The sequence below is a fragment of the Phyllobates terribilis genome, unplaced genomic scaffold, assembly GCF_046119375.1.
Source record: "Phyllobates terribilis strain yellow unplaced genomic scaffold, ASM4611937v1 Scaffold_13__5_contigs__length_258822181, whole genome shotgun sequence".
NCBI lineage: Eukaryota > Metazoa > Chordata > Amphibia > Anura > Dendrobatidae > Phyllobates > Phyllobates terribilis.
This window is the reverse complement of record NW_027362773.1, coordinates 87,338,167-87,363,579: the sequence shown is the minus strand read 5'-3', so window position 1 is coordinate 87,363,579 and position 25,413 is coordinate 87,338,167. Positions and strand designations below refer to the sequence as shown.

Here is a 25,413-nt window from a genome sequence, read left to right as displayed (position 1 = left end):
AAAAAACAAGCCCCCGCTCCGCTATACGGATGGAAAAAAATAAGTCACGGGTTTCAGAAAATGGCGGAAAACTTTTTTTTTTTAACCACTAATATGAAAGCTTAAAAAATGCTGCAAAAAAATGTTTCCACAGTCTGTTTTTGAAACGTTTTTGATGAATAAAACAAATGCTGTTGACAAAGCACACAAGTAATCTGCACCCAAAGAAAACGCTATGAACAAGGCATGAAAAATGTCGCAAAATGGGCATTTTTAACAGCGTTTTTACTGGTAAAAAAAGAAAAAAAATGCATGTGAACAGAGCCTCTGGGTGGTAACAAGAATGTTTTGATTTACTGACAGAAGGTTTAAAAAAAAAAAAGAAAAGGTAACATAATGTCTAGGAAAATCCCTTTAAGCTGTAATTCCCCTTAAAGGAAATAATAACGCACTCGGCATTGAGAATGTGATTTTTTTTTTTTCAGTCTTGGCTTGTCATGATGAGATGTAGATCTGGTTGTGACCCCCGTCGTCTGACTGTTGTCTCTGGTTGTGACCCCCGTCGTCTGACTGTTGTCTCTGGTTGTGACCCCCGTCGTCTGACTGTTGTCTCTGGTTGTGACCCCCGTCGTCTGACTGTTGTCTCTGGTTGTGACCCCCGTCGTCTGACTGTTGTCTCTGGTTGTGACCCCCGTCGTCTGACTGTTGTCTCTGGTTGTGACCCCCGTCGTCTGACTGTTGTCTCTGGTTGTGACCCCCGTCGTCTGACTGTTGTCTCTGGTTGTGACCCCCGTCGTCTGACTGTTGTCTCTGGTTGTGACCCCCGTCGTCTGACTGTTGTCTCTGGTTGTGACCCCCGTCGTCTGACTGTTGTCTCTGGTTGTGACCCCCCGTCGTCTGACTGTTGTCTCTGGTTGTGACCCCCCGTCGTCTGACTGTTGTCTCTGGTTGTGACCCCCGTCGTCTGACTGTTGTCTCTGGTTGTGACCCCCGTCGTCTGACTGTTGTCTCTGGTTGTGACCCCCGTCGTCTGACTGTTGTCTCTGGTTGTGACCCCCGTCGTCTGACTGTTGTCTCTGGTTGTGACCCCCGTCGTCTGACTGTTGGCTCTGGTTGTGACCCCCGTCGTCTGACTGTTGGCTCTGGTTGTGACCCCCGTCGTCTGACTGTTGGCTCTGGTTGTGACCCCCGTCGTCTGACTGTTGGCTCTGGTTGTGACCCCCGTCGTCTGACTGTTGGCTCTGGTTGTGACCCCCGTCGTCTGACTGTTGGCTCTGGTTGTGACCCCCGTCGTCTGACTGTTGGCTCTGGTTGTGACCCCCGTCGTCTGACTGTTGGCTCTGGTTGTGACCCCCGTCGTCTGACTGCTGTCTCTGGTTGTGACCCCCGTCGTCTGACTGCTGTCTCTGGTTGTGACCCCCGTCGTCTGACTGCTGTCTCTGGTTGTGACCCCCGTCGTCTGACTGCTGTCTCTGGTTGTGACCCCCGTCGTCTGACTGTTGTCTCTGGTTGTGACCCCCGTCGTCTGACTGTTGTCTCTGGTTGTGACCCCCGTCGTCTGACTGTTGGCTCTGGTTGTGACCCCCGTCGTCTGACTGTTGGCTCTGGTTGTGACCCCCGTCGTCTGACTGTTGGCTCTGGTTGTGACCCCCGTCGTCTGACTGTTGGCTCTGGTTGTGACCCCCGTCGTCTGACTGTTGGCTCTGGTTGTGACCCCCGTCGTCTGACTGTTGGCTCTGGTTGTGACCCCCGTCGTCTGACTGCTGTCTCTAGTTGTGACCCCCGTCGTCTGACTGCTGTCTCTGGTTGTGACCCCCGTCGTCTGATTGCCGTCTTTTCCCTCCCTGCAGCAGCGCAGGATCGGGGTTGGAGAGTCCATTATGTGCGCCTCGGTCAAGTACAACACCCGGGGTCCTGTCCTGATCCCCAGAATGAAGTCCAAGCACCGCGTCTACTACATCGCCCTGTTCTCGGTGGTCCTCCTGGGCCTCATCGCCACCGGCATGTTCCAGTTTTGGCCTCACAGCATCGAACCGTCCGGCGACTGGATCGCGGAGAAGCGCAGCGTCCACGATGTGCCGGCCGTCAAGCTCTTGGACAGCAGCCCGCTGCCGGATAGGGGCGACCTCAGCTGCCGGATGCACACGTGCTTCGATGTGTACCGCTGCGGCTTCAACCCTAAAAATAAAGTCAAAGTTTACATCTACCCCTTAAAGAAATACACGGATGAGTACGGGAGCGCGGTGGGCGGCACCATCTCCCGGGAGTACAACCAGCTCCTGACTGCCGTGTCCGAGAGCGACTTCTACACCGACGATGTCGGCAGAGCCTGCCTCTTCCTGCCGTCTATCGATGTGCTCAACCAGAACAACCTGCGGATTAAGGAGACTGCGCAAGCCCTGGCCAAGCTGCCCAGGTAAGACGGGCGATGGGTCACACCAGGTGGTACACGCCTCCTCTTCAGAGGATAGGAGTTGCCTTGAGTGGACAGTCCCTTTAAGTCTCATCAATTCTTGGATCCACCTTGGGTTTCTCTTGCCCCCATTTTTAGGAGGCTGTCGTCCTCTACTCATATGGCAAAACTATAGATTAGTGTCCACATATATCTGTGGCTACATGCAAACATCAAGATGGGGGACCCCCATCTCCACTAAGGTGGTCCTGTGTATAACAGGACCTTTCATTAGCTTCATAGGGATGCACATACTGGAAGCTGTTGTTTTCTGTAATCAGCCATATCGCTATGTTAAAAAAATATAATAATGATTGCAAAATGCGTTGAAGTCACGGTGACTTTTCATCTAAGATAAGAGCGGCTTCCGGAGACGAGTTATCAGTCACCAGAAATAACATTATCCTTCCAGATATGCAGCCACAGGATTTAAAGAAAAAATCATAGGTCGCAGAATTTTATATATATATATATATATATATATATATATATATATTTTTTGCAGTTGCCCCAATGTTTAAGAACCATAAATAATGTATATACCCAGCACCCGACAGAAGCCAGAGGATACCCGTTTTCTGCCCCATCTTGCCTGTCTCGGGGACCTGGGACATTTTCTTGTAATTGAACTTTACTTTTCTTCTTCCATAGATGGGACCGAGGTACAAACCACCTGTTGTTTAATATGCTTCCTGGAGGCCCCCCGGATTATAACACCGCCCTGGACGTGCCCCGGGACAGGTAAGGAGCAGGGAACAATAATTAGAGGTCTTGCATTTACTATTTGGCTCTGAACGCTTTTACTCAGTTGGCCAAAAGTAAAGGCCCCCACCACCACCCCATACACATTATCAGATCTGTACAGAGGCCTCACAACTCTGCCTCCACAGGTGACGTCAGAGATAAAACGGATCAGAAATAATACCGAAGCAACTGGAGTGGGGACATAGGGCACGGATGGCACCTGGAGGTGGGGGGTCAGAGGGCACGGTTGGCACCTGTAGGGGGCTATTCGTAGGGCACGGTTGGCGCCCGTAGGGGGCTATTCGTAGGGCACGGTTGGCGCCCGTAGGGGGCTATTCGTAGGGCGCGGTTGGCGCCCGTAGGGGGCTATTCGTAGGGTGCGGTTGGCGCCCGTAGGGGGCTATTCGTAGGGTGCGGTTGGCGCCCGTAGGGGGCTATTCGTAGGGCGCGGTTGGCGCCCGGAGGGGGCTATTCGTAGGGCGCGGGTGGCGCCCGGAGGGAGTCAGAAATGTCTGGTGGCAATGTTCACGTGTTTTCAATAGGGAAAGGAGAAAGGTCTTGTTATTTACTGTGTATAGAGTCAGTATTAGAGATGAGCGTTGTTCGACTAGAACTGTTCGCCAATCTCAAATTCGAGCTGATTTGGGCGGTGTTCGAGTCGTTCGACGAACCCGAACGATTTGCAAAAAATTCGGCTGTTCGAGGTTATGTTCGATAACTGTTCGTGCACCAAAAGCGTGTCCTGCATGTCTGGCGCTATTTAGAGCACCAATCATGCAGGGATTGTCTGCCACTCACTGTAATGCCACAGCCATGGTGGTTGTGGCATTACAGTGATTGCCCAAATCGATGGGAACCGTGCTCACAGTGAAACATGAAAAGCCGGCAATTCAGCAGCGGCATACACCGGTACCCGACAATTTAGAACAGAAAGAATAGAGCATCACACATAGATTAGATAGATAGAAACATGTCAGTCACATATATATGAAGTTCAGTGATAGTGTTGATTACTATACTTGTCATTTAGTGTTAAAATAAAGGATTTATTTAAAAAAAAATTGGCGTGGGGTTCCCCGTAATTTTAGGCTCTAGCGGAGGTTAAGCAGACGGCTGGGGCAGATGTTTGAAGCCTGGGAAGGGGGTAATACCCACGGAGCTTCCCAGGCTACTAATATCAGCCCCCAGCTGAATACCTAGCCTTTACTAGCTATTAAAATGGGGGACCCCCCCCAAAAAAAAATGACGTGGGGTCCCCCCTAATTTAATAGCTAGCAAAGGCTAGGCAGACAGCTGGGGGCTGATATTGGCCCCCTCTCAGGCTAGAAACACCAGCCGTCAGCCGCCCCAGAAATGGCGCATCTGGATGCGCCAATTCTGGCACTTAGCCTCGCTAAGGTAAGGATGAGGTTGCTTTATTTTACTTTTATTGCAGGAGATCGTTGGCTTCAGCTGGAATGGGCGTGACGGTAAGTATGGTTTAATTTAGAACAATAAAGAATTGTGTGTTTATTTCAATTAAAGGACTTTATTCTGGGTGTTTGTTTTTTTTTAACTTTGACTATGGGGTTAGTAATGGGGGTGTCTTATAGACGCCTCTCCATTACTAACCTGGGCTTGATGTCAGCTGGCATTATAAGCTGACATCAACCCCAGCCCTATTACCCCACTACCACCGCTACAGGGCAGTGGGAAGAGCGAGGCTAAGTGCCAGAATTTCTGGGGCGGCTGACGGCTGGTGTTTCTAGCCTGGGAGGGGGCCAATATTCATGGCTCCCTTCCTGGGCTATTAATATCAGCCCCCACCTGAATACCTAGCCTTTGCTAGCTATTAAAATAGGGGGGACCCCACATCATTTTTTTGGGGGGTCCCACACTTTAATAGCTGTTAAAGGCTAGGTATTCAGCTGGGGGCTGATATTAGTAGCCTGGGAAGCTCCGTGGGTATTACCCCCTTCCCAGGCTTCAAACATCTGCCCCAGCCGTCTGCTTAACCTCCGCTAGAGACTAAAATTAAGGGGAACCCCACGCCAATTTTTTTTTTTTTAATAAATCCTTTATTTTAACATTAAATGACAAGTACAGTAACCAACACTGTCACTGTGCTTCTTTTATATGTGACTGACTTCATAGAATCATAGAATGGTAGAGTTGGAAGGGACCTCCTGGGTCATCTGGTCCAACCCCCTGCTCAAAGCAGGATTCACTAGATCATCTCAGACAGATGTCTGTCCAGCCTCTGTTTGAAGACGTCCATTGAAGGGGAACTCACCACCTCTCGTGGCAGCCTGTTCCACTCATTAATCACCCTAACTGTCAAAAAGTTTTTTCTAATATCTAATCTGTGTCTCCTCCCATTTAGTTTCATCCCGTTGCTTCTAGTCTTTCCTTGTGCAAATGAGAATAAAGATGATCCTTCTACAATATGACAGCCCTTGACATATTTGTAGACAGCTATTAAGTCTCCTCTCAGTCTTCTTTTTTGCAAGCTAAACATTCCAAAATCCTGCAACCGTTCCTCATAGGACATGTTTTGCAGACCAGTCACCATTCTGGTCGCTCTTCTCTGAACTTGCTCCAGTTTGTCTATGTCTTTTTTAAAATGTGGTGCCCAAAACTGTACACAGTATTCCAGATGAGGTCTGACCAAAGAGGAGTAAAGACCGATAATGACTTCACGTGATCTAGACTGTATGCTTCTGTTAATACATCCCAGAATTGTATTTGCCCTTTTTGCTGCTGCATCACACTGTTGACTCATGTTCAGTCTATGATCTATTAGTATACCTAAGTCTTTTTCACATGTACTGTTGCTTAGCTCTATTCCTCCCATTCTGTATATGCTTTTTTCATTTTTATTGCCCAGATGTAGTACTTTGCATTTTTCCCTGTTAAAAACCATTCTGTTGGTTGCTGCCCACTGCTCCAGTTTATTTAGGTCTTTTTGAATCCTCTCTCTCTCTTCTCTAGTATTAGCTATCCCTCCTAGCTTTGTGTCATCAGCAAATTTAATCAGTTTACCCTCAATTCCTTCATCTAAATCATTGATAAAGATGTTGAACAATACAGGTCCCAGGACGGAGCCCTGTGGTACCCCACTTGAGACATTCATCCAGCTGGATGTGAAGCCATTTACAACCACACTTTGAGTCCGATCACTAAGCCAGTTATGAATCCACCTAACAGTTGCCTGGTCCATTGCATACTTGGTCATTTTTTCAATAAGGATGGTGTGAGATACTTTGTCATATGCTTTGCTGAAGTCAAGATATACTATATCTACAGCATTTCCCTGATCCACCCAGTCAGTGATTCTGTCATAGAAGGAAATTAAGTTAGTCTGACATGACTTGTTAGTTACAAACCCATGCTGACTCTGGTTAATCACTTCATTCTTATCCATGTACTTACATACATGTTGTTTAATAATTTGTTCAAAGATCTTTCCTGGTATAGAAGTCAGACTCACCGGCCTATAGTTCCCTGGGTCCACCTTCTTCCCCTTTTTGAAGATAGGAACAACATTTGCTCTTCTCCAGTCTTCTGGGACTTCTCCTGTTCTCCAAGAATTTTCAAAGATTATGGAGAGTGGTTCTAAAATTTCTTCTACGATCTCCTTCAGTACTCTGGGGTGTAATTCATCTGGACCTGGAGACTTGAACTCATTTATGTTAGCTAAATATTCCCTCACAATCTTTCTGTTTACAGATAACTTGGATTCCTCTATTCCTTTAAAAGGACAGTGAAGATCAGTTGATGTTACATTTTCTTTCTGAGAGAAAACAGATGCAAAATAGGAATTAAAAAGTTCGGCCTTCTCAACATCCTCTCTTACCATTTCTCCCTTTTCATCCTGTAAAAATCCTATAGCATCTTTGACTTTTCTTTTACTTTTGACATACCCCCAAAATCCTTTTTTATTGCTTTTGACATCTCTTGCAAGCCTTAATTCATTGTCAGCTTTAGCTAACCTGATACGTGCCCTGCAGGATCTGCAGACTGCATTATAATCTTCTTTAGATATGCCTCCCTCTTTCCATTTAATAAACATTTCTTTCTTTCTTTTTAGCATGTGTTTAAGTTCTGTGTTCATCCATCCTGGTTTCCTTAAATGCTTCCCATTCTTCCTACTTTTCGGGATTGTTAACGATTGTGCTTTGAGAATCTCATTTTTAAAAATTTCCCATCCTTCCTGGACATTTTTGTCCTTAAGGACATCCAGCCATTGGATCCCTCCTATTCTCTTTCTGAGTCTCTTAAAATCTGCCTTTCTAAAATCTAACCTTGAAGTTTGAGTCTTCACATGTCTTCCTCCTCTAGTTATCCAAAATTCTTTAATAGCATGATCGCTGCCTCCTAGGGTCCCAGCCACCTTTACCTCCTCAATCATTTCCTCCCTGTTTATAAGGATTAGATCCAAAGTAGCAGATCCCCTTGTTTTCTCCCCTACCTTTTGTAAGATAAAGTTGTCAGCAAGAGAGGATAAGAATTTGCTTGACCTGTTAGTTTTACTTGAGAGAGATTCCCAACAAATGTCTGGATAGTTGAAATCTCCCATGACCACTACGTCATATTTTTTGGAGAACTTGGTCATTTGATACATAAAGAGTAGTGTTGAGCATTCCGATACTGTAATATCGGGTATCGGCCGATATTCGCGGTATCGGAATTCCGATACTTAATTCCGATACTTTTACAATATCGGATACCGGAATCGGAAGTTCCCATAATGCCTGCGCTCTGCAGTGTCTGTGAAGGATGACAAGTTGGATGGCAGCGCTCAGCTGAGATCCAGCCTGTCATCAGAATGCCATCCCAGCGGGGGAGAATTCTCCTGATTGTTTAAAAGCCGGCGGGCGGTATAAAGCCGCCGGCTTTTAAACAATCACACAGCCCCATACTGCTTCCCCGCAGCCTCCCACCCCGATCCTCCGCTCCCCTCGCCACCTCCCATCCCGATCGTAAGTTAGGACCGGGCGGGGAGCGCAGCTCCAAGGAGCGGGGAGTGAAGGACCCGGGCGGGGAAGCCGGCAGTGAAAAGACTTCACCGCCGGCTTTCCCTTTCTGTGCTGCGCTTTCCCGCCGGTTATTTCAAATGAACAGCTGAGGTATCAGGTGATGCTGATCAGCTGTTCATTTGAAGTAGCCGCGGTGCCCTCAGAGGGTTCATGTGAGTTCATGCTTGACTGCATGAACTCACATGAACTTTCCCACGGCCGCACAGGTCAGCCTCACCTCCCAGACGATCAGACCGTCATGATTAGTGTGTGTGCGGGGTGTGTGCGCGATGTTTGTGCGGGTGTGCGCGGTGTCTGTGCGGGTGTGTGCGGTGTGTGTGCGGGTGTGTGCGTGCAGGCAGACATAGGCCGATGTGACACTACTACTCCCATCGGCCTATGTCTGTCCCCCGTCCACTCCTGCCAGCAGGATCAGCTCGATGGGAGCAGTAGTTCCCATCAGACTGATCCTGCTATTTAAATTGCCCTACTGTGTCCCCAATAAATGTTAAATACATGTCATTGGTGGCCAGTGGTTACCTACAATAAATTAGTTCATACATTGCCTGTCCCCGCCGATCGCCACCTAAAATAAAGTAAAAAATAAAAAACTACACCTATACTCACCAAGACACCTAATTCCCCGAAGCCATCGATCTCCTGTAATAAAATATAAAATAATAAACCACAACCTTATCCTTACCCCTCCGTAGCAGTCCACGAGTGTCCCACGAAGATCTCCAGTTCAGAGCAGCCACATAGAATGTGACCGCTCTGAACCGCCGCCGCCGCTAGAATGACGGGGCCGTAAAGCAGCCCCGTCACTGCATAAGCGGGTTCACCGGAGTTCAGGCAGCGCTGCTCCGGTTAGCTGCTTTACGGCCCCGCTGTATCGTGAGAAATTCCCACGGTACAGCAGTGCCGTAAAGGAGGTCTCCGGAGCTGCGCTGCCTGAATGCACTCCGGTGACCTCAGTCAGTGGCTCCCGCTGCCGGGAGCGGACGTGTTCCCGGCAGCGTGAGCTTACAGCAGCCATGCACAGCTGTCACCATCTCCATATGTGACAGCTGTGCATGGGAGATCAGCGCAGGAACGTGGACAGGTAACTATTATTTTTAGTAAACTAAGAATTAAATAAAATTGTGTGTTTTATTTCAAATAAATTATTTTTTTCTGGGTGTAGTGTGTTTTTTCTTTTTAACACTTTGTAGGTTAGTAATGGGGGTGTCTTATAGACGCCCATCATTACTAACCTGGGCTTCATGGCAGCTGGCGCTGACATGAACCCCACCACTATTACCCCCTGCCACCGCACCAGGGCAGCGTGGAAGAGCGAGGCTAAGTGCCAGAGTTGGCGCATCCTATGGATGCGCCATTTCTGGGGCGGCTGACGACTGGTGTTTCTAGCCTGGGAGGGGGCCAATATTCATGGCACCCTTCCTGGGCTATTAATATCAGCCCCCAGCTGTCTGCCTAGCCTTTGCTAGCTATTAAAATAGGGGGGACCCCCATTTTAATAGCTAGTAAAGGCTAGGTATTCAGCTGGGGGCTGATATTAGTAGCCTGGGAAGCTCCGTGGGTTTTACCCCCTTCCCAGGCTTCAAACATCTGCCCCAGCCGTCTGCTTAACCTCCGCTAGAGACTAAAATTATGGGGGATCCCACGCCATTTTTTTTTTAAATAAATCCATTATTTTAACACTAAATGACATTTGAGGAGTTAATAAAGATGCAGTCCCTAAATTATTATTTATTTTTTAATTAATTTTTCCCAAAACTTTTGACGTGGGCTTCGCCATATTTTTGTATGCCAGCCAGGTACAGCATCCAGCTTCTATGAACGCGCCATTTTCCGGGGCGGCTGCGGACTGCAATTTTCAGCAGGGGGGGGGGCAGAAAGCTTGGGCCTCCCTGCGCTGCAGATTCCATCCCCCAGCTGCCTAGTTGTACCTGGCTGGACACAAAAATAGGGAGAAGCTTCACGTTTTTTTTTTTTTTTTTTAATTATTTCATGAAATTCATGGAATAATTAAGAAAAAAAGGGCTTCCCTATATTGTTGTGTCCAACCAGGTACAAATAGGCAGCTGGTGGTTGGGGGCAGCCCGTTCCTGCCTGCTGTACCTGGCTGGACACAAATATAGTGCAAAGCCCCACGTCAATTTTTTTTTAATTATTTCAGGAAATTCATGAAATAATTAAAAAAAAATTGATGTGGGGCTTCGCCCTATATTTGTGTCCAGTCAGGTACAGCAGGCAGGAACGGGCTGCCCCCAACCACCAGCTGCCTATTTGTACCTAGCCGGACACAACAATATAGGGAAGCCCTTTTTTTCTTAATTATTCCATGAATTTCATGAAATAATGAAAAAAAAAAATACGTGGGGCTTCGCCCTATTTTTGTGTCCAGCCAGGTACAACAAGGCAGCTGGGGGCTGGAATCCGCAGCGCAGGGAGGCCCAAGCTTTCTGGGCCCCACCCGCTGCAAATTGCAGTCCGCAGCCGCCCCGGAAAATGGCGCGTTCATAGAAGCGCCATCTTCTGGCGCTGTACCCAACTCATCCAGGGCCCTGGTGCGGTGGCTCACTGGGTAATAAAGGGGTTAAGGCCAGCTTGGCATTATCAGCTGGCCCTAAGCCCGAAATTCATGGGGTCACGCCAATATTAGACATGACCACCATGAATTTCTAGTAAAGTATTTAAAAAAAACACAAACACCCAGAAAAAAGTCCTTTAATTGAAATAAAGACACAATTCTTTATTGTTCTAAATTAAACCATACTTACAGTCACGCCCATTCCAGCTGAAGCCAATGATCTCCTGCAATAAAAGTAAAATAATAAAGCAACCTCATCCTTACCTTTCCATGGTTCCCAGGACAGCTTCAGCTCTGCTACATCGAGATGACAGGCTGGACCGCAGCAGAACGCTGCCATCCAGCCTGTCATCCCGCAGACACTGAGAAGCGCAGGCATGCTTGCGCTCCTCAGTGTCTCGCTGTGACGGCATCCAGATGAGCCGAGGTCATGTCCAATGAACTCAGCTCACCTCATGCACGTCACTGACAGCGTGGGAAAATTCTCCTGCACTCAGCGCTTCAGCGTGAGAATTTTCCCACGCTGTCAGTGACGTGCATGAGGTGCGCCGAGTTCATTGGACATGACCTCACCTCATGCACGTCACTGACAGCGTGGGAAAATTCTCACGCTGAAGCGCTGAGTGCAGGAGAATTCTCCCACGCTGTCAGTGACGTACATGAGGTGAGCCGAGTTCATTGTCGGCTCATCTGGATGCCGTCACAGCCAGACACTGAGGAGTGGAAGTATGCCTGCGCTTCTCAGTGTCTGCGGGATGACAGGCTGGATGGCAGCGTTCTGCTGCGGTCCAGCCTGTCATCTCGATGTAGCAGAGCTGGAGCCGTCGTGGGAGCCATGGAAAGGTAAGGATGAGGTTGCTTTATTATTTTTCTTTTATTGCAGGAGATCGTTGGCTTCAGCTGGAATGGGCGTGATGGTAAGTATGGTTTAATTTAGAACAATAAAGAATTGTGTGTTTATTTCAATTAAAGGACTTTTTTCTGGGTGTTTGTGTTTTTTTTAAATATTTTACTAGAAATTCATGGTGGTCATGTCTAATATTGGCGTGACCCCATGAATTTCGGGCTTAGGGCCAGCTGATAATGCCAAGCTGGCCTTAACCCCTTTATTACCCAGTGAGCCACCGCACCAGGGCCCTGGATGAGTTGGGTACAGCGCCAGAAGATGGCGCTTCTATGAACGCGCCATTTTCCGGGGCGGCTGCGGACTGCAATTTGCAGCGGGTGGGGCCCAGAAAGCTTGGGCCTCCCTGCGCTGCAGATTCCAGCCCCCAGCTGCCTTGTTGTACCTGGCTGGACACAAAAATAGGGCGAAGCTCCACGTTTTTTTTTTTTTAAATTCATGAAATTCATGGAATAATTAAGAAAAAAAGGGCTTCCCTATATTGTTGTGTCCGGCTAGGTACAAATAGGCAGCTGGTGGTTGGGGGCAGCCCGTTCCTACCTGCTGTACCTGACTGGACACAAATATAGGGCGAAGCCCCACATCAATTTTTTTTAATTATTTCATGAATTTCCTGAAATGATTTAAAAAAAATTGACGTGGGGCTTCGCACTATATTTGTGTCCAGCCAGGTACAGCAGGCAGGAACGGGCTGCCCCCAACCACCAGCTGCCTATTTGTACCTGGTTGGACACAACAATATAGGGAAGCCCTTTTTTTCTTAATTATTTCATGAATTTCATGAAATAATTAAAAAAAAAAAAAATACGTGAAGCTTCTCCCTATTTTTGTGTCCAGCCAGGTACAACTAGGCAGCTGGGGGATGGAATCTGCAGCGCAGGGAGGCCCAAGCTTTCTGGGCCCCCCCCCGCTACAAATTGCAGTCCGCAGCCGTCCCAGAAAATGGCGCGTTCATAGAAGCGCCATCTTCTGGCGCTGTACCCAACTCATCCAGGGCCCTGGTGCGGTGGCTCACTGGGTAATAAAGGGGTTAAGGCCAGCTTGGCATTATCAGCTGGCCCTAAGCCCGAAATTCATGGGGTCACGCCAATATTAGACATGACCACCATGAATTTCTAGTAAAGTATTTAAAAAAACACAACACCCAGAAAAAAGTCCTTTAATTGAAATAAACACACAATTCTTTATTGTTCTAAATTAAACCATACTTACCATCACGCCCATTCCAGCTGAAGCCAACGATCTCCTGCAATAAAAGTAAAATAATAAAGCAACATCATCCTTACCTTTCCATGGCTCCCACGACAGCTTCAGCTCTGCTACATCGAGATGACAGGCTGGACCGCAGCAGAACGCTGCCATCCATCCTGTCATCCCGCAGACACTGAGAAGCGCAGGCATACTTCCACTCCTCAGTGTCTGGCTGTGACGGCATCCAGATGAGCCGAGGTCATGTCCAATGAACTCAGCTCACCTCATGTACGTCACTGACAGCGTGGGAAAATTCTCCTGCACTCAGCACTTCAGCGTGAGAATTTTCCCACGCTGTCAGTGACGTGCATGAGGTGAGCTGAGTTCATTGGACATGACCTCACCTCATGTATGTCACTGACAGCGTGGGAGAATTCTCACGCTGAAGCGCTGAGTGCAGGAGAATTTTCCCACGCTGTCAGTGACGTGCATGAGGTGAGCTGAGTTCATTGGACATGAACTCGGCTCATCTGGATGACGTCACAGAGAGACACTGAGGAGCGCAAGCATGCCTGCGCTTCTCAGTGTCTGCGGGATGACAGGCTGGATGGCAGCGTTCTGCTGCGGTCCAGCCTGTCATCTCGATGTAGCAGAGCTGAAGCTGTCGTGGGAACCATGGAAAGGTAAGGATGAGGTTGCTTTATTTTACTTTTATTGCAGGAGATCGTTGGCTTCAGCTGGAATGGGCGTGATGGTAAGTATGGTTTAATTTAGAACAATAAAGAATTGTGTCTTTATTTCAATTAAAGGACTTTATTCTGGGTGTTTGTGTTTTCTTTTAACTTTGACTATGGGGTTAGTAATGGGGGTGTCTTATAGACGCCTCTCCATTACTAACCTGGGCTTGATGTCAGCTGGCATTATAAGCTGACATCAACCCCAACCCTATTACCCCACTGCCACCGCTACAGGGCAGCGTGGAAGAGCGAGGCTAAGTGCCAGAATTGGCGCATCCTATGGAGGCGCCATTTCTGGGGCGGCTGACGGCTGGTGTTTCTAGCCTGGGAGGGGGCCAATATTCATGGCACCCTTCCTGGGCTATTAATATCAGCCCCCAGCTGTCTGCCTAGCCTGTGCTAGCTATTAAATTAGGGGGGACCCCACGTTATTTTTTTGGGGGGGTTCCCCCATTTTAATAGCTAGTAAAGGCTAGGTATTCAGCTGGGGGCTGATATTAGTAGCCTGGGAAGCTCCGTGGGTATTACCCCCTTCCCAGGCTTCAAACATCTGCCCCAGCTGTCTGCTTAACCTCCGCTAGAGCCTAAAATTAAGGGGAACCCCACGCCATTTTTTTTTAAATAAATCCTTTATTTTAACACTAAATGACAAGTACAGTAATCAACACTGTCACTGTACTTCATATATATGTGACTGACATGTTTCTATCTATCTAATCTATGTGTGATTCTCTATTCTTTCTATTCTAAATTGTCGGGTACAGATGCTGAATTGCCGGCCGGCTTTCTTAAAGAGACGGTGCATGAAAACACTATTATTTTTTTAAATAAATCCTTTACACTAAATGACAAGTACAGTAAGCAACACTGTCACTGTACTTCATATATATGTGACTGACATGTTTCTATCTATCTAATCTATGTGTGATGCTCTATTCTTTCTGTTGTAAATTGTCGGGTACCGGTGAATGCCGCTGATGAATTGCCGGCTTTTCATGTCATTCTACATTATTCTTAGTTGTTTTACTTCATGTAGAATTAACCTACAAGGAAAGAAAGGGTTTATTTTCATTCCGATATTTGTGTCCCATTGACTTGCATTGGTTTCCGGTATCGGAATCGGCGATATCCGATACTTTTTGGGTATCGGCCCGATCCAATCCGATACGATATTTCCTGATATCGGAAGGTATCGCTCAACACTAATAAAGAGTTCATCCATATCTTCAGCTTGCCCAGGTGGCCTGTAGTAAATGCCTACAATGGTGTCCTTTCCGTTGTTCTCTCCTTGTATTCTTACCCAAACAGTTTCCACAGAACTCCCAGTCTCTGAAGCTTCAATCTCTGTGCAGATATACGCTTTTCTAACATACAAAGCAACACCTCCTCCTCGTTTATCAAGTCTGTTTCTTGCAAATAAGTTGTATCCTTTTAGCCTTTTATTCCAATCATGTGTATCGTCCCACCAAGTTTCAGTGATTCCAATGACATCATATTCCTTTTCCTGCATTAGTAGTTCCAATTCTCCTTGTTTGTTGCCCATGCTTTGTGCATTTGTATAAAAACATTTTAGTTTGTGATTGGTTTCTCTTCCTCCCATATTTTTATTATTTAGATTTTTTTGTCTTTGTTCTTCCTTTCCACTTCCAGTAGCAGAGATCTCAATAGTATTTGTCAGCTGTGTTTCTATCTATCTAATCTATGTGTGATGCTCTATTCCTTCTTGTCTAAATTGTCGGGTACCGGTGTATGCCGTTGCTGAATTGCCGGCCGGCTTTTTTAAAGAGAGTGTCTTCTGAGCAGTTTGTCAGCTTTTGGACACCTTTGAAGGTGTTTTCTATGTGTTTCTATGTGTTTTTGTTTGCCTGCCATTGGTTTTAACGGTGTTCGAAGGTGTTCGACGAACTGAACCGAACCCGAACACTACGGGGGTGGCTCAACACTAGTCATTATCGCTCATTGCCGTCCTGTCTGTGCTGCCATTTCAACCAATTATGAGCTTCAGTGTAAAAACTGCAAGATTACAAAATCTTAGAATATAGAAAACAATATGGAAAATAATGAGAAATGCTTTTAACGTTAACTTGATTTACCACTGTTTCTTTTTCGGGCGACTCTTTGCCTGTAGGATACGTTGCAGTTTGTTTCTCACTGTCCTTTTACTGTAGCGGATAACCTGCCCGATGATCGTCGATCGTCAGCGGTGACTGCACAGAGATCACCGGTCGTTGTTACGATTGTGGATTATTGCCGGCAGCCTCCTCTGCTGAGGACAATCGGTGAACGTTCCGATCAGCCAATGAACAATCGCTCGCTTGTCGGATATTTTTCTACAGGCGACTATCGAGAACAGGCTTTTACGATTAGCATCGGCCCCTGTACGACGGCCTGTACACCGTGCGCTGCCATGTTGCCATCACATCACCCTGCCTGTCGTTACTGTATAGTGACGCCATGTCTGCTGTGAGACTGAACCGGACAGGTCTGTGCGCGGCTACTCCTGGTTTTACATTGTCCTCTCATTATCTTTATTCAGTCGTCTGTCATCCGCACACAGCCAGGAGCCGTCCATTAACCTGAAGGTCATTCCAACTATTGGAAACTTTTGGCATGGAGACAAGTGTTGTGACCCCCAAACATGGAAGAGCTACATATGGACGTCCGTATCGAATCAGTTAGTGATGACATTCTCCATGGACCGACCCCAATATTCCTCCCTGCGTCATGTGCAGCCGTCCTCTAGTAAACCTGCCGGCCGACCACCTGTAGGGGGGACCCAACTCTCCTCGGACCCCCGGTGTAGTGAGAAATAAGGAGCAGACGGTCAATTTTGAGATCGATCGCTTTTATCTTCTTTACAGAGCAGTGCTGGCTGGCGGAGGGTTCTCGACGTGGACGTACCGCCAGGGTTATGACGTCAGTATTCCAGTATACAGTCCACTCTCCGAAGTGAGCCTGCCTGAGCGGGCACCTGGGTAAGTGGTAATGCCAAGCAGGCGATCCATCTGTGCCTTGTTTATTTATGGGCTCATATTGTGCTTGGCATCCAACTGGAAAGGACATGTGGGAGAAGCTCTTTACACTGCTCCAACCAGATGTCCTTTTCAGCCAAATGCCAGGTACAGTGTATGACCTCCAGCTCTGACTATTTCAGCTCTTGGCTATAATATAACCCCTTATGGGTTATTTTCAGCTGCACTTTTAACCCCTCAATGACCAGGTGCTATAAGCCCCATTATGAAGAGCTATTTTTATATATATATTTATATTTTATAATTCACATTTCAGCCCTCAACTTTTTTTTTTTTGCTTTTTTTTCCACTGACTCAGCCATCGTATTATACAGGAGAAATTGTATTAGTTTTCCGCTCTGTTTAAGGGCCGCGCTGTCATTTCTATACAAATTTTTTTTTTTTCTGCTTCACACTGAATAGCCTTTTGCATTAGTTCTTTGGGTTAGCATGGTCCTGTGGATACCGGAAGATATGCGGAATAATTTTTTTTTTTTTTTACTAATCACCTTTTATTTTATTTTATTTTTTTAAATGTTTTTGCATAATATAAAAGATCTCTGGGGAACATCCTCAATCAATGGCAGAGCTAAGCAGGTACCATCTGATCACAGCTGCACAGATTACAATGAGCGCTATATAGCCAGCGAAAAAGAAGCCAAAAACAGTGATGGACCGTCCCGTCTTCTCCTGAAGGTCCCAAACTGTCCGTGACGGCTAAAGCGAGAGTATGCTCCATGTATATTGGAGACACTAGATGTGCATGACAGGTGGTCAAAAGACATCAGGCACTCGGGAAGGGGTTGAAGAGGTTCTGCAGCATTTAGAAGTGCGGCCTATTGGTGTAGCCATTCATTTTAGAATTCACTTGCGTCCTGATTTCTAAATGAGTTGTCCACCTCTGGAGACTTTTTTTTTTAATACATATAACTCAAATGTGTGTATTTGGGGTTAAATATAATTTTTTGCCATTCGATTTCATTAAAACTTTTGCCCTATTTAGCTTTTAAAGGCTCTCTGTTTCCCAGTACAGTTACTTTCTGATCTGGTCTGTGCACAGTGCATCACTACAGAAAGCAAAGGGTGCTTTTTTTTAATAAAACCCCATTATAAAAATGCATGCATCTAAGAAGACATAAGGGGGACAACCCCATTAATTATATGATTGTCATCAATCACCACTTCTTACTCTACAGCCTTCGCACTTTCTTCCTCGTCTCGTCCCAGACGGCCGTGCACCCCGAGTTTCGTGGCGATCTGGAGACCATTCGCGCCGAGAATGGAGAATCCGTCTTGATCCTCGACAAATGTAGCAATCTATCCGACGATTCCCCACCCCACCGCAAGCGATGCCACAAGAGCAACGTCTACGACTATCCGCAGGTCCTGCAGGTAATTACAAAGCGGTACAGGCAGAGGGCGCTGTTGTATTAAAAGTATCGTAAAGTGCAGAGAGTTGTCACTTTATTGTTCCGGCCGCAGTAGAATATTCCGAGCATCAGTTGCTCCAGCTGTGGTAATGTTCAGCCATATCCGCACACTTATATAAGCTGGAATATCCATGCAGTATCTATAAGGGCATTTATAAACCTTTTACGTGCATAGTAATTGTGCTGTACACTGTTACCCTCCTTGTTAAACATCGCTGACTGTATAAGACGATCCTGAATACTGGTTGTGTTTTGCAGGACGCCTCTTTCTGCCTGTTGCTCCGCGGCGCCCGCCTGGGACAGGCCATCCTCAGTGACATCTTGCAGGCCGGCTGTGTTCCAGTCCTAGTCGCCGATTCCTATATTTTGCCTTTTTCTGAGGTGTTGGATTGGAAGAGGTAATGATCCTTCTGTGGATATACAGTACAGACCAAAAGTTTGGACACACCTTCTCATTTAAAGATTTTTCTGTATTTTCATGACTATGAAAATTGGGCATTCACACTGAAGGCATCAAAACTATGAATTAACACATGTGGAATTATATACTTAACAAAAAAGTGTGAAACAACTGAAAATATGTCTTATATTCTAGGTTCTTCAAATTAGCCACCTTTTGAAAAATAAATGATGGTCCAACTAAACGCAAACCGGATGGAATAGCATGCCGCTGCAAGATGCTGTGGTAGCCATGCTGGTTCAGTATGCCTTCAATTTTGAATAAATCCCCAACAGTGTCACCAGCAAAGCACCCCCACACCATCACACCTGCTCCTCCATGCTTCACGGTGGAAACCAGGCATGTAGAGTCCATCCGTTCACCTTTTCTGCGTCGCACAAAGACACGGTGGTTGGAACCAAAGATCTCAAATTTGGACTCATCAGACCAAAGCACAGATTTCCACTGGTCTAATGTCCATTCCTTGTGTTCTTTAGCCCAAACAAGTCTCTTCTGCTTGTTGCCTGTCCTTAGCAGTGGATTCCTAGCAGCTATTTTACCATGAAGGCCTGCTGCACAAAGTCTCCTCTTAACAGTTGTTGTAGAGATGTGTCTGCTGCTAGAACTCTGTGTGGCATTGACCTGGTCTCTAATCTGAGCTGCTGTTAACCTGCGATTTCTGAGGCTGGTGACTCGGATAAACTTATCCTCAGAAGCAGAGGTGACTCTTGGTCTTCCTTTCCTGGGGCGGTCCTCATGTGAGCCAGTTTCTTTGTAGTGCTTGATGGTTTTTGCAACTGCACTTGGGGACACTTTCAAAGTTTGCCCAATTTTTCGCACTGACTGACCTTCATTTCTTAAAGTAATGATGGCCACTCATTTTTCTTTACTTAGCTGCTTTTTTCTTGCCTTAATACAAATTCTAACAGTCTATTCAGTAGGACTATCAGCTGTGTATCCACCTGACTTCTGCACAACACAACTGAGTGTCCCAACCCCATTTATAAGGCAAGAAATCCCACTTATTAAACCTGACAGGGCACACCTGTGAAGTGAAGACCATTTCCGGTGACTACCTCTTGGAGCTCATCAAGAGAATGCCAAGAGTGTGCAAAGCAGTCATCAAAGCAAAATGTGGCTACTTTGAAGAACCTAGAATATAAGACATATTTTCAGTTGTTTCACACTTTTTTGTTAAGTATATAATTCCACATGTGTTAATTCATAGTTTTGATGCCTTCAGTGTGAATGTACAATTTTCATAGTCATGAAAATACAGAAAAATCTTTAAATGAGAAGGTGTGTCCAAACTTTTGGTCTGTACTATATCTGCTCTCTGTGCAGTGAATGTTCACCTATATTCCATTGTATATATTTTATTTATTGTTATTAGAGCCTCCGTGGTGATTCCAGAGGAGAAGATTCTGGAAATGTACAGTGTCTTGCAGAACCTCCCGCCGCGACAAGTGGAAGAGATGCAGAGACAGGTGAGCCAAATAAGTACCTTTTTTCATTGTCTAGTGCTTTTGGGAGAATGAGAGAGGGAGGCAGCACTATCTGTACCTACTCAACTTCGTAGTGTTATCTGTGTCTGTATCATTTCCAAGGAGGCAGCACTGTCTGTACCAAAGTCATTTCCAATGAAAGTCAAGAAGGCAATTTTTTTTATTCGAAGGATAAAAGTTATCCTTGTTAAGGGTTCCTGAGCGATCTGCTGATCCCCATGATAAATAGAGCAGAGCTGCACATGCAAGACGTTGGTTGAACATGCACTCCCGCTACTTTCAAGCCAGTGATCTGCAGAACCCTTTGCTCTGGGTCGGACCTCCAGCTATGAGGCAGTAACTATAGATAGGGGATTCAATTCTGGAGATATGCCTTTCCCAGTACTCTTTGTATTTGACGCGCCCCCTGGGGCCGTGCTGTACTCGGTTTCCGGGCCGGTCGGTTCTATTGGGGTAGTCAAGGTGGCGTGACCCGGTCCGTGGCCCAGGGCGGTCAATAAATAAAGAAAAGAGGGGGATTAAAGTTTTGGGTATAAAGTTTCGTGACGCCACCCGTGGTATGCGGCTATAGGTGGCTGCCGCTGCTGTTCAGATCCACTGGGGCCGTTGGTGACACAGCAGAGATGGTTCAGCTCTCCACGGGTAGAGCTAGGCCCCAGGACAGTTAAATAGGAATTTTTGATGTTGGTGCTGTAGTGCAAGGCAGGTGACGCAGTAATTAAGCCAAGGACACAGCGGGGTGCAGTCTTCAAGTGTTTACTCACAGTTTTTACGGTGCTCCAGGTTACATCGGCCAGATTATAACCGCCCACGTCATCCTGTGTCCTCCGGGGAAGTGATCCAGCCAAGTCTCAGATAAGAAGGGGGTCCCGATCAAGTGCACCCAAGTTGCGTACCTTTCCCGGGTCATCTCTCTGCGCTGGCTCTCACCCTCCTGCCCTGCGCCTCACACATAGTGTCCAGAGCCAGTGACCCGGGCCTTGTCGGGTGACGTCCTCTCTGTCCGCTTGGTTCTATATGGCCACCTTTTCAGCGAATGTGTGTCGTTTTGGCTACGGCACTTAGCGATACCTCAACCTCCGGTTTGCTAGCTGTGTCTTGCAGTCCTCCACTAGTCTGGGGCCGGTCCCCTACTGCGACCTGATCTCTTCACGTTAAGCGTGAACTTGGGCGCACTGGTGGACTTCCCACTTCCCGTGCCCCTAAGATCCTTTCTCTGTCTCTGGAGCCCTTCTCTGACTCCCTGGCTCCTCCCGTTCTTTCTTTTGGGATCTGACTGGACCCCACTCCTCCACGGTCCTCTCTCACTGTGCTCTTGCTCCTAGGACCCTTCTAGATCTTTCTACCTTTCCTTTTATACTACCTGTCATGTGACCCACGTCACCGACTGTCACTCTACGTGGTCCCCTCTACCTTCGGTCCTTCCTTGTGTGCTCCCCTAAACGACTTCCTCCACCCACCTCCTCTACCTAGTTCCCTCCTCGGGACAGGGACAGTGACTGTGCCCTCAGGAGCAATCTTGTCTCTCCCTACTGGAGTGATGTGGTGTTGGATGCAGGTGTGTGGGTCCCGGGTAGTGCTCCCTCCTTACCCGAGAGTGGGGTACCACACCTCTGGCTGAGATGCAATACCTCTGTGGCGACTGAACCCGCAGGGGCGCCACATATTGACTTATTTTACAGGGAAATATGAACTATTACTATCTGTACCTGCGTCATACACAGGGAGAAACAAGGAGACAGTGCTGTCTGTACCTGCATCATACACAGGGAGAAACAAGGAGACAGTGCTGTCTGTACCTGCATCATATACAGGGAGAAACAAGGAGACAGTGCTATCTGTACCTGCATCATATACAGGGAGAAACAAGGAGACAGTGCTGTCTGTACCTGCATCATATACAGGGAGAAACAAGGAGACAGTGCTGTCTGTACCTGCATCATATACAGGGAGAAACAAGGAGACAGTGCTGTCTGTATCTGCATCATATACAGAGAGAAACAAGGAGGCAGTGCTGTCTGTACCTGCATCATATACAGAGAGAAACAAGGAGGCAGCACTGTCTGTACCTACATCATATACAGGGAGAAACAAGGAGACAGTGCTGTCTGTACCTGGATTATATACAGAGAGAAACAAGGAGGCAGTGCTGTGTCTGTACCTGCATCATATACAGAGAGAAACAAGGAGGCAGTGCTGTTTGTACCTGCATCATATACAGAGAGAAACAAGGAGGCAGTGCTGTCTGTACCTGCGTCATACACAGGGAGAAACAAGGAGAAAGTGCTGTCTGTACCTGCGTCATACACAGGGAGAAACAAGGAGGCAGCGCTGTCTGTACCTGCATCATACACAGGGAGAAACAAGAAGGCAGTGCTGTCTGTACCTGCATCATACACAGGGAGAAACAAGGAGGCAGTGCTGTCTGTACCTGCATCATACACAGGGAGAAACAAGGAGGCAGTGCTGTCTGTACCTGCATCATATACAGGGAGAAACAAGGAGACAGTGCTGTCTGTACCTGCATCATACACAGGGAGAAACAAGGAGGCAGTGCTGTCTGTACCTGCATCATATACAGGGAGAAACAAAGAGGCAGTGCTGTCTGTACCTGCATCATATACAGGGAGAAACAGGGAGGCAGTGCTGTCTGTACCTGCATCATATACAGGGAGAAACAAGGAGAAAGTGCTGTCTGTACCTGCATCATATACAGGGAGAAACAAGGAGGCAGTGCTGTCTGTACCTGTATCCTATACAGGGAGAAACAAGGAGGCAGTGCTGTCTGTACCTGCATCCTATACAGGGAGAAACAAGGAGGCAGTGCTGTCTGTACCTGCATCATATACAAGGAGAAACAAGGAGGCAGTGCTGTCTGTACCTGCATCATATACAGGGAGAAACAAGGAGACAGTGCTGTCTGTACCTGCATCATATACAGGGAGAAACAAGGAGGCAGTGCTGTCTGTACCTGCATCATATACAGAGAGAAACAAGGAGGCAGCACTGTCTGTACCTGCATCATATACAGGGAGAAACAAGGAGACAGTGCTGTCTGTACCTGGATTATATACAGAGAGAAACAAGGAGGCAGTGCTGTCTGTACCTGCATCATATACAGAGAGAAACAAGGAGGCAGCACTGTCTGTACCTGCATCATATACAGGGAGAAACAAGGAGACAGTGCTGTCTGTACCTGGATTATATACAGAGAGAAACAAGGAGGCAGTGCGATCTGTACCTGGATTATATACAGAGAGAAACAAGGAGACAGCGCTGTCTGTACCTGCGTCATACACAGGGAAAAACAAGGAGGCAGCGCTGTCTGTACCTGCGTCATACACAGGGAGAAACAAGGAGGCAGCGCTGTCTGTACCTGTATCATATACAGGGAGAAACAAGGAGGCAGTGCTGTCTGTACCTGCATCATATACAGGGAGAAACAAGGAGGCAGTGCTGTCTGTACCTGCATCATATACAGGGAGAAACAAGGAGGCAGTGCTGTCTGTACCTGCATCATATACAGGGAGAAACAAGGAGGCAGTGCTATCTGTACCTGCATCATACACAGGGAGAAACAAGGAGGCAGTGCTGTCTGTACCTGCATCATATACAGGGAGAAACAAGGAGGCAGTGCTGTCTGTACCTGCATCATATACAGGGAGAAACAAGGAGACAGTGCTGTCTGTATCTGCATCATATACAGAGAGAAACAAGGAGGCAGTGCTGTCTGTACCTGCATCATATACAGAGAGAAACAAGGAGGCAGCACTGTCTGTACCTGCATCATATACAGGGAGAAACAAGGAGACAGTGCTGTCTGTACCTGGATTATATACAGAGAGAAACAAGGAGGCAGTGCTGTCTGTACCTGCATCATATACAGAGAGAAACAAGGAGGCAGCACTGTCTGTACCTGCATCATATACAGGGAGAAACAAGGAGACAGTGCTGTCTGTACCTGGATTATATACAGAGAGAAACAAGGAGGCAGTGCGATCTGTACCTGGATTATATACAGAGAGAAACAAGGAGACAGTGCTGTCTGTACCTGCATCATATACAGGGAGAAACAAGGAGGCAGTGCTGTCTGTACCTGCATCATATACAGGGAGAAACAAGGAGGCAGTGCTATCTGTACCTGCATCATACACAGGGAGAAACAAGGAGGCAGTGCTGTCTGTACCTGCATCATATACAGGGAGAAACAAGGAGGCAGTGCTGTCTGTACCTGCATCATATACAGGGAGAAACAAGGAGACAGTGCTGTCTGTACCTGCATCATATACAGAGAGAAACAAGGAGACAGTGCTGTCTGTACCTGCATCATATACAGAGAGAAACAAGCAGGCAGTACTATCTGGACCTGCATCATATACAGGGAGAAACAAGGAGACAGTGCTGTCTGTACCTGCATCATACACAGGGAGAAACAAGGAGGCAGTGCTATCTGCCTATGTCATTTTCAGGGGATACAGGGAGGCAGTGCTAAATGTATACACGTGGATGGTGTATTGTCACAGTGACATTTGAACCCCCGCATCGCTCAGCTCAGAGGTGGTGGTCTCCTGCTGCTGGGGGGTCTGTTCCGTCGCAGTGATCGCTGCTGTTGTATGTACTTGTTATTATGTAAAGTAATAATGCAATAACTGTACTCCTCTTCCGATATCTGGGAAAACTTCAGCGGATGCTGCACAAAATCCACATGTGGCCAAAATAATGAAGTGCTCGAAACGCTTGGTACCGCTGCAGTTGACCTTCCTGCCTGTAGATGTCGCTCTAGGATTTCACGATTTATTGCCTCAGCAGTTACACGGCCCAGCGCCAACCCGTGATCAGCATTTCTACACCGCTCTCATGCTGAAAACTGCAGAATTAGCACAAATGGCGGCATTAATTAATAGTACATGGCCCTTGGATGTTACTTGAGTCGATATTATCCAAGATTTCTCTGGATTATGGTCACATTTGTGAACGTCATCCTAATGTCTGACTGTCAACAGCTCCTATTTACTCTCCATGATATATGCGTCTTCAGCTGTCCGCACAAGTTTCTTCAGCAGTGCGGCGGTCTCTCTTGTTGGTGCAGTTTGTGCAATGTGACCGGTATTGCTCCTCCATAAAACCAGTGTTGTGCCGCTCAGGGTTTGGTAGTCGCAAATTAGCGGAGAGATTGGGTGGGGATCTGTCCTCGGACTCCCAGGGGATATGAACCTTAATGTAAAAAAAGGAGTTAATCCATTCACTGCCAGCAAGCGCAGATGTTGGAGATTAGAAACATTAATTTTGAAAGTTGCAAAACTTTTCGTCAACTTTTTGGGACTACAGAATTTACGGTCTGCCCCTCCATGAGTCAGCTACGATCCATGTGTCCCGCATTTGGTAAGGGCTGTGTCCTGTGTTACAAGCAGAGAGCAGATCACACTTAGGA

At 47.0% G+C, this 25,413-nt stretch overlaps 1 protein-coding gene across 2 annotated transcripts in view; it reads left to right on the top strand.

The window, feature by feature from the left end:
- EXT2 (exostosin glycosyltransferase 2) overlaps positions 1-25,413 on the top strand; it is a 103,123-nt gene that overhangs the window by 622 nt on the left and 77,088 nt on the right. Inside the window, exons 2-7 of one of the 2 annotated variants that reach the window (XM_073658165.1) lie at positions 1,833-2,395; positions 3,083-3,172; positions 16,459-16,572; positions 17,805-18,000; positions 18,297-18,436; positions 19,871-19,964. In XM_073658165.1, coding sequence (XP_073514266.1) covers positions 1,860-2,395; positions 3,083-3,172; positions 16,459-16,572; positions 17,805-18,000; positions 18,297-18,436; positions 19,871-19,964 — 1,170 coding nt within the window. In that variant the 5' untranslated portion in view covers positions 1,833-1,859. Of the gene's footprint in view, positions 1-1,829; positions 2,396-3,082; positions 3,173-16,458; positions 16,573-17,804; positions 18,001-18,296; positions 18,437-19,870; positions 19,965-25,413 lie in introns of both variants that reach the window. The other variant, XM_073658164.1, reaches the window with a different exon arrangement.